At 34.3% G+C, this 9,185-nt stretch overlaps 2 protein-coding genes across 5 annotated transcripts in view; one reads left to right on the plus strand and one right to left on the minus strand.

Moving 5' to 3' along the window:
• Positions 1-3,983, plus strand: part of LOC102587534 (polygalacturonase At1g48100-like) — a 6,042-nt gene extending 2,059 nt beyond the window's left edge. Inside the window, exons 3-8 of the mRNA XM_006359675.2 lie at positions 757-888; positions 1,422-1,619; positions 2,314-2,358; positions 2,702-2,909; positions 3,110-3,300; positions 3,410-3,983. Of these exons, the coding sequence (XP_006359737.1) occupies positions 757-888; positions 1,422-1,619; positions 2,314-2,358; positions 2,702-2,909; positions 3,110-3,300; positions 3,410-3,787 (1,152 nt within the window). The 3' untranslated portion in view covers positions 3,788-3,983. The remainder of the gene's footprint in view (positions 1-756; positions 889-1,421; positions 1,620-2,313; positions 2,359-2,701; positions 2,910-3,109; positions 3,301-3,409) is intronic.
• A 144-nt stretch (positions 3,984-4,127) lies between these two features.
• LOC102581807 (peptide deformylase 1A, chloroplastic) lies at positions 4,128-8,770 on the minus strand. 4 transcript variants are annotated; one of them, XM_015314531.1, is made up of 6 exons: positions 8,666-8,733; positions 6,668-6,788; positions 6,075-6,569; positions 5,910-5,999; positions 5,754-5,821; positions 4,128-4,644 (listed from the first exon to the last, which is right to left on the minus strand). In XM_015314531.1, the coding sequence occupies exons 3-6, from the start codon at positions 6,504-6,506 to the stop codon at positions 4,404-4,406; spliced, it is 831 nt and encodes a 276-aa protein (XP_015170017.1). In that variant the 5' UTR covers positions 6,507-6,569; positions 6,668-6,788; positions 8,666-8,733; the 3' UTR covers positions 4,128-4,403. The 4 variants fall into 4 exon arrangements, with proteins under 4 accessions (XP_015170017.1, XP_006359727.1, XP_006359723.1 ...); XM_006359665.2 differs by having other exon boundaries at positions 6,075-6,572; XM_006359661.2 differs by lacking the exon at positions 6,668-6,788 and having other exon boundaries at positions 6,075-6,572; positions 8,666-8,770.
• Between the last annotated feature and the right edge of the window lie 415 nt (positions 8,771-9,185).

Here is a 9,185-nt window from a genome sequence, read left to right on the forward strand (position 1 = left end):
GGGGTGGTGGGGATGGGGATGGGGATGGGGTGATCAAGGTGTAAGGGTTGGGGGTTGGTGGGTGGGGGAACTAATAAATATCGAAGGTCACTTATAGAACTTGTTTTTCATACTTCTATTAAGAAAATCATTTTCCTCATCTTCAAGGAACTTATTTTTCTAGCTAGAAAAAATGATTTCCAGAAATTCCAACCAAACATGAGAAAATAAAAATATTTTCCTCCGTACCAAATACACCCTACATATCAATTTCAACACACAATAATTAATTTTATTAGATTCTTGAAAATACTAAAAGCCTAAAATAAATTAGGCCATATTTTTATTTTTATGCATTTACTATGAAAAACCTCGCCATAAAAGTGGAAGGTTATTTATGTGAGCATGGTGAAATTATGTGACTCTCATCCTTTCGATTTATTTTACTTGTTATATTTATTTTAAATAAAATATTAACTTAAATGATAATTTGATTAAATTATCCTTATTTATTTTTTTATCTCAATTTTCTAGTATACTCTCTTTTCACCACATTAATCTTTACACATTTTCTAAAATAATTAATTATATCATAATTTTTTTCAAATAATAATAATAATTTTTTATTAAGCACGATAATTAAAATAGACCGAAGGGAGTAACATTTTCTTTCTAATCATGCCACATATTCCATAATTGTTTTCAAGTTAACCCTAACCCTAATCCCAATTTCACCAGAAGACCATGTCTGTTGCAACTTTGTCATTGTCTTGGCAGGCATTTGAAGCAACATGGATAGAAGCTTGCAAAGTTGAAGGATCAATTATGATGGTTCCATCAGACTATGATTTCCTAGTTGGTCCTATCTCTTTTTCAGGGTCACATTGTGAAAAAAACATTGTTTTCCAGGTATATAAATTCAGTCCACTAATATTTTATAAGTTTAATTGAAGGGGTAACTAACATAAGTTTCACTAGTTTAGAAGCTAATTACTTAGATTCATTCTAGTTTGCAATATTACAAATTTTATAAGATTTTGGTGTGTTCAGATACTTCCAGATATAATTTTAAAACACGTATCTAGGTATATCTACTATGAAATTATTAATTAGTGATATAGAATGTAACTAATTTAAACTATAAGGAGAATAAGTAAATATGATAGGAATGTTTGTGTAATTAGGTAGTTTCTCCTTAATTCAACCACTCTTGCAAATTACTTCCTTCGTTCACTCTTACTTGCCTACCATACTAAAAATATATTTTTTAATTTTTACTTTTCCATTTTAGCGTATCCAGGGAAAAGTATTTTTCCTCTTTTATCTTTAACATTGACTACGCATTCCCCAAATCATTTTTCAAAATCTTTTGAAATGCTAATAGTCATGAGAACTATGATAAAATATACATGCACTTCATCTCTCTTTATTTTTTTGAATAGTTGGATGGGAGAATTATAGCACCAACAAACCCTAAAGTGTGGGGTGTATTACAATGGCTTGAATTCTCAAAGCTAAATGGAATATGTGTTAAGGGAAAAGGCATTATTGATGGCCAAGGATCAGTCTGGTGGAAAATTGCTCCTTTTTTGTTAATAGAAGAATATGAAGGTGATTATTCAGAGGAGCAAGATGATTATGCTCCAAAAATTGCTTTGGTAATAATTACTTATCCATCTATCTACTCATCATACTTTGCCTATCCCTTTCCTTTCTTTCTTGGAGTTTGAAACATCACATAAATATACAACTTAAGATATCATAATTCTAAAATTCTCAATCATTTAAAAAAGAAATTACAAAAATCCCTCTCGAATACATCCCTATCCCTTCTCGGATACATCTCTTCCATTAAGTAATGCATTGGATAGCCAAAGAATATATCCTAGAGCAATGAAAAATCTGAAATTTTTGTAATTGGAAAACTTCCGAAATAGGATATAATTAGCCCCAAAATGTATGAGATTTCTGTACTTTATACTTGTGTATTATAGTTTGGCTAATAGTCAGGTGTATTATAGTAAATCATGCATTTTGTTTATTACTTATTTTCTTAAAGAACGTACAAAGTTCACTATAAACAAGTAAAAATGAATGAAAGGAGTATCTTCTAAGACCCTTTTCCTTGTTCAAACAGCAATTTTCTTTATTTATTCCATGTACAAACAAGTCTCATTTATACCTATTCATAAAACAGTTAATTAAATTGTTCTACAAGTTAATCTTTGATGCTAGTACATTAACACCCTATTTTCATATCAACCCAATATTAATTCTGACTAATAGTAACTGTTATTATTCATGGCTTGACTGTTTCTATTGGTGCTTGGACAGATAAGTAGCACATCAAAAGGAAAAATGCCCAGAACCAGACCAGCAGTGAGTACTATTTACTAAATTATCACTATTAAAAAATCACTATTTTTTTGTCAAAAAAAAATCACTATTTTCCCATTGAAAAATGTTCGATGTTTATTCCCATAGATATTTTGATTAAATCGGTGAAAAAAGAAAAAATAGTAATGTTTTCGTAAGTAAAGATTAGGAAGTTTCTCACTACTTCAGTGAAAATCTGCTTCCCACTATACATTTTCCCAGTGAGCTGGTTCACCGAAAAATGAACGGAAAAATCATGTTTTATAACACAATTACCTACCTTATGCCAAATGAAATCCCTTATTCATTAAGTGGATTTTATTCTTATTTTATAATTTTGTGGCAGGCACTGAAGTTTTATGGAAGTTCCAATGTAGTTGTAACAGGCATAACAATCCAAAACAGTCCCAAAGCACATCTCAAGTTTGATAATTGTGTGGCTGTTCAAGTTTCTGGGATCACAGTTTCATCCCCTGGAGATAGCCCAAATACTGATGGAATTCACCTTCAGAACTCACAAAATGTTGTTATTAACAGCAGTCATATTGCTTGTGGTAATAATTTGATCAATTACTCTTTGAAAGATATATAGCATAATCTATATTTCTATAGCAATCACGACAATAGTGGCTTAGCTCTCTACGCTATAGAGAGTCAAGGGGGAGGGGGGGCATGGAAGATTCGTTATGGAGAAAATTCTCCAGAGACTTTTCTTTTTGTGATTTTGAAGTGAAAACTATAACACATTATGCAGGAGATGACTGTATATCTATACAAACAGGAAGTTCAGCTGTGTTCATTCATGATGTGCATTGTGGACCTGGACATGGATTCAGCATAGGAGGGCTGGGAAAAGACAACACGAAAGCCTGCGTCTCTAACATAACAGTTCAGGATTCAACACTACAGAACACTATGACTGGTGTAAGAATCAAAACATGGCAGGTATAAACTAATGAAACATAAGTTCCAATAGGTTCAGTAGTAAGAACCTTGAATATTGACATCCATCGATTGAGATCCCTCGACTTTCACAGTATGTTTCTATTTTCAGGGAGGCTCAGGGTCAGTTCAGGGAATCATGTTCTCTAATATCCATGTTTCAGATGTGAAAATACCAATAATGATAGATCAATTCTATTGTGACAAAAGAAAATGTGGTAACCGCACATCAGCAGTAGCAATATCAGGAGTTTCATATCAATCCATAAAAGGAACTTATTCATATAAACCAGTTCATTTTGCGTGTAGCGACTCTGTGCCATGCACAGGTGTTTCCCTTGCAGACATAGAGCTTAAACCTTCATCAGAAAAGAAGCACTTTTATGGACCGTATTGTTGGGAAACTTATGGAGAATTGAGAACAAACACAACCCCTCCTATTGATTGTATTCAACCTAATAAAAGAATCCCTAGTTATGATTCTTGTTGATTAAATCGAAATTAAGGATTGTACTCTCATTCAGTTGTATAAATTGTCCTGGACTGGATGTATCTTTCAGACTAGTTTTCTGTCTATATATAGTTTTGCAAGACCTTCATATCTACCTCCTCGAGGTAGTGATAAGGTCTGCATACACTCTACCCTCCCCAGACAGGATTTCACTAGGTATGTTGTTGTCCTTGTTGTTGTTGCAAGACCTTCATATTGAAAAGCTTTTATGAAATAGCTACTTTTATGTATATCATTCTCCAGAAGATAACAGAATAAGAGGTCAATTAATTGCATATCAACCTATAATCTCGACATCCTCTCTTTTTCTGCTGTGCAATAACAGTATCAACTTTGTAGTATACCATAACAGAAAGAGAAACAGTATACCATTCAAAAAAATGAATCTTTGTAAACGGCTTAATGTACACACCTATTTGCTACCTCATTTCTGAATCCAAGTACTTCAATATCCCACAAGATGGGGAAGTCATCGTCTGCAGCTCCTTAATTGTTTTCTAAACATCACAGTCATCCGAGCAACGTAACCAACGATCCCATTCCCAAGCAAGATATTGATAATTCAGTTCACAACGAGTCGCTTGAGGTAGTGGACCTAGCACACTCCCAATTTAGGGCAGCCAGCTGCAAGAGGCAAGTCCAAGTTCTCTACAGTCCTGAAGGTTCTAGGAAACATCTTGTCAACATAAATAGTTCCGTCTAGGTGGTCATATTCGTGCTGCAAAATGCGAGCCTGCCATCCTGAAGCATCTACTTTGATTGCTTTGCCATTTCGATCCAAACCAGTAACCTCTACCTGTAGGTGTCTTTCCACAACCGCTCTGAACCCATCAACACTGCAAACAGAAGATTAAGCAAATAATTCATTTATATCCGTGGCTATTAACCTGATAGGACATCTAAGCAGTTTTGATCACATAATGTATCATTATGAAGGCTAGGAATAGCCTGTCAACGAGAAATTCAGATTCTTGTGAAAAATTGAACTTCCACATAACAGCGCCAGTAAAACTATTCTTATAACCTATTTGGTCAAGCTTCTGGGAAGCCATAAATGCCTATTTTCCGAATTAACATTTTTGGAACATTGGCAAGCACAAAGTACTACTCTAATATCGGCAAAAGCGATTTTCAAATCGATTAGCCAAACACAAACTGCCACTCTGTAAAATTACTTTTCTGAAAAACACTTCTGAGTTCTGATAACAATTATTTTTCAAAACAAGCAGAGATTTTGGAAGCTTGATAAACAGGCTATTAATTTGCTAGGTAATTTTCTATTAAACAATTAACTTAAACAAATGCTAAAAAGAAAAACAGCTATTTCCTGTTCACTATTCTGAAACACGCAAGCAAGCAAAGTAATGAAAGTCAAAACAATGTACAAATCAATAAAGCTCCTCCTTCTCAGACTATCTCCTCAATAGACAGAGTGACATCTTCACCAACTCAACGCACATTCAATTGCACAATAACATAGCTCGTCTTTACAAAGATAGGCCATTGTGCATATCTGAAGTGATTATCAGAACATACAAGTTAAGGTAAACTTGATGGCTGCGACCATCGAAAACAAGAGCTCATCCTGATAATTGTTGAAAACATATGGCCTCTTGTACCTTTTTTTAATAAAAGAATTCATAAACCTTTTGACACAGCTTTGAGGTGATGATAAATTTTGTTACTTTACAAAAGATAAACAAACAACTATCTTCCACATACATGCTATTAATGCTATTCACTTTCTAAATATTTCTTTGCATAAAATGATACTAATGGAGCAAATAGCTGCCTTTTTCCCGAAGTGCCTGAGGCCTAGGATCTTCTACCAAAAAGCATGTTTCTATTCCTGAGCCCCGATGTGCTCGTAAACAAATATACGACTGCATTTTGATAGTTCAATATGTAAAAAATTTCAAGTTAGGCTTAGTTGTTTCTGTGTTACCTCAAGCACCCCTCAAAAAACAATGCAGTTTTATTGCCTTTCTTTTTAAGCTTTGGATTTATAATAACCTGCAAGAATAGAAGAAAACTGAATGTATTGCCACAAAATTTGGACCTCATATTTATCAAGATGACACATAAAAAACTTCACACACACCAGGAGATCAAATGGACGTCTGTCCTGTGCTTTGGTTTCATCTTTAGGAGCATAGCTTATATACTCATTTGTGTCTTCCAGCACAATTATCTGTCACTTGCAATACAAACAAACTCAGTGAGGCAAAAAATAAGTTGGACAAACTAAATGTTTTCTTTAACAAACCTTCAAAGGAATACCAATTTGAGGAGCGGCAAGACCAACACCGGGTGCATTTCTCATAACCTTCACCATCTCATCTATAATCTTTTGGATTCGTTCTGACCCAATCTCCTCAAGAGGAACGTCCTGAGATGGTTCATGAAGAACAGGGTCACCGGCTTTCACAATGTCAGGCATGACTTGCTTTTTTTTCTCTCCTAAACCCAGAAACCAACCTGCTCGAGCAGTGGTAGAACTGTAATTTCTCTTGGATACTAAGTCAGTGCATACAGAAGGTCTTCCCTGCAGATTCCATTGTATGAATACTGGTCTCTGGGAGCCACGAAGTTGCATTAAGTGGGAGGTCAGAGGATTCGTTTTCTTACAAGATTTCAAGTATTTTGGAGTGAATGGCACAGAAAGAACGCGCTGTGCTAACCGCGGAAATCTCTCCATCACCAATCTCAGATGACACCACACCCGTAACACTAGTTAGAGCATCCCAGAGTATGCATGGGCCTGCTGCACAGTTTTGTTCAAGAAAATCAGAGGGATTCACAGTAATTTACTAATTTCATATCAATAGTATAATGGTGCATACTGCCAGAACACAATACCAAGAAGAAAAACTCAATTGAAATAGAAGTTGAACTTCTGGTCACAGAACAATTTATCGATCTTTAACAGCTCAAATATGACCCATGGAACTAGTATCTCCTCAGATTTTCGTGCATCCAGCTAGCAATCAAACAGATCAGGGAGTATGATGAAAACTAGTTAGTTAAACCATAATTGCTTGATGTGTATAAGTGACTTAGCTTTAGAAAGATGATGCAGCATTGTAAAATGATAAGAGGGATTTGTAGTAATTTCATAACACCAGTATAATGGTCATACTACCAGAACACAATACAAGAAGCAAAACTCAATTGAAATAAAAGTTGAAACTTCAAGTCCATTTAAAAATTTCTTATTCAAATTATAACTTTTTTCTTTGTTGGTAGAAATTCACTGATTGTCCAGTTCATTAGGGAATGATTTTTGGAGTGACTATATGGGTATCCTGGACAAACAAAATCCAATGAGGATTTGGTTCATCCTACACATACATCATGGACATCTCGCCTTTCTATGTTCTATATACATGTATGCAACTATTGAGAGAGAAGATATTCCACATAATGTCGATCATAGAACAATCAGCTGAAATATGACACCTTGAAACTGCAATCCCCTCAGATTCTTGTGAATCCAGCAAGCGATCAAATAGATCAAGGAGAACGATGAAAACTAGTTATTTTGATCATAATTGCTTGATGTGTGTAAGTGCCTCAGCTTTAGAAAGATGCAACATTTTATGAAAAAGTTCCCGAATTTTCCTGGTAAACCACATATTTTCATTCAAACAATCAGAAGATGCATAATCCAAAGTGAAATTTGGACTTGTGGCAGTTCTTATTCACTTGGATTGTATAAAAGGCAAAGATATTTGACAGAATAAAAAAATCCTAAGTTTGAGGCATGATTCAAGAAACAATATAATCCATGACTGCAGTGTCGCGATTCTCTTCAATGGCATTGGCATACAAAACACGATAAAATAATTGATACCCCTTTTCCAACAAGCACATTTATCTGTGTAGGATCCTTCTAGTAGCCCCTCTAGCTCACATCACATTGATGTTTAGTAATGATCTTTGGATTCTAGATTCAAGAACAAAAAATCATATAACACCAAATAAGCACTTCTTTCTAACATTACTCTTGCACTTGTTTATCTCATTAATCTTACTTCTACTGGTTCTTTGACTTAAACTGCAAATTATGTTGCATAATGTGAAACTAGTTCCTTTTATTTCAATCTAATTTCTTCGCATTCAGCTACTTAGTCAATTAAATTGTTTTTCTATCTTTACCAAAAGCAATTAGTAATTGGTAAAGCTGCAACTGGACTCTACACTCTCCATCCTAAAGTCTCACATCACATTGGTAACTTACAATGCTTCTATCAATTCCTGCAATGCCATTAACGAATGGATCACACACCTTCTCATAGATTGAATCCAACGTCACCAACCATTTTACATAAGCCCTTATATATTTTTTTGAATACAAAGAATAATTAAATAACAGATAATGTAAAAATTAACTAGCCCAAGTCTCTAATTCTGCACTTTTTTTTATCATGGGGCTGCATAGACTTGCTCCTCCATATTAACAATGCCTCCACTAGCAGCAGACCTAGGCCCTTTTGTGACTATTGTAAGAGGCCAGGGCACACTAGGGACAAATGCTTCAAGATACATGGATTCCCCACTCAGAGTACCAACTATGCTAGTGGACAGAACTCCAATCACAATACATACAACAATCAGAGAATGTCAGCCAATTATCATTGCCACAATCAAAATCAGAGGTCTGCTAAGAGAAAAGGGATAGCAGCTAATGTCTATGGAGATACAGGAGTTACTGATGAACCTCCATCTCCAACAACACCAGGTGCTAATTAGTCACATTCTACAAAAAGATTGTGCAAAAATTAAACACAACATAACAAAGAAATTTTACAAAAAATTAAATTGGGAAACATAACAACTAAAACACAGAGAAGATACCTAAAGGATAGCAACAGTCACTCCTTGAAGAAGGGATAAAGCAAAGAGAAAATGGCAAATGAAAGCAGATGAATAAATGGATGGAGAAGATGATGTTGGGCTGGGCTTAAGCAACATGGTAGACAATTGAGCCCACTAGTATTATTTAGAACAACTTTAAATAGGGAATCATTTTCAAGTATAAAATGAGATAAAGTGTCAAAAACACGTTAAACTATCTTTTTTTTTTAGTTTCATATCTAAACAGTTGAGAGTGTGAGTTTCATATCTAAACTATCAATTATTAGTTTGACAAACAATCTCAATGATATTTATTTGCAAAAACCTTGCCACATGGCATTCCATATAGATACAATATTCCACCTTGACGAAAATTAAATAAACTATTAATAATATTTAAAAACTAAAGATTAAAGTATTACTATCAAAAAAATAATTATTTTTAATTATTTTTTTTTTTAAAAATTAAAATATTTTTCTCACCTCACTCCACCATCTCCTACCCCCCCCCCCCCACCAA

Source organism: Solanum tuberosum, unplaced genomic scaffold, assembly GCF_000226075.1.
Source record: "Solanum tuberosum cultivar DM 1-3 516 R44 unplaced genomic scaffold, SolTub_3.0 scf00304, whole genome shotgun sequence".
Lineage (NCBI taxonomy): Eukaryota > Viridiplantae > Streptophyta > Magnoliopsida > Solanales > Solanaceae > Solanum > Solanum tuberosum.

Bases quoted from the DNA above. Each gene is read 5' to 3' on its own strand.
- LOC102581807 (XM_006359661.2), bottom strand. From the start codon at position 6,506: ATGGAGAGATTTCCGCGGTTAGCACAGCGCGTTCTTTCTGTGCCATTC. The intron at 6,000-6,074 runs GTTTGTTAAAGA...TGCAAGTGACAG, and splicing joins AAATTGGTATTCCTTTGAAG to ATAATTGTGCTGGAAGACAC. The intron at 5,822-5,909 runs GTGTGTGTGAAG...CTATTCTTGCAG, and splicing joins GACGTCCATTTGATCTCCTG to GTTATTATAAATCCAAAGCT.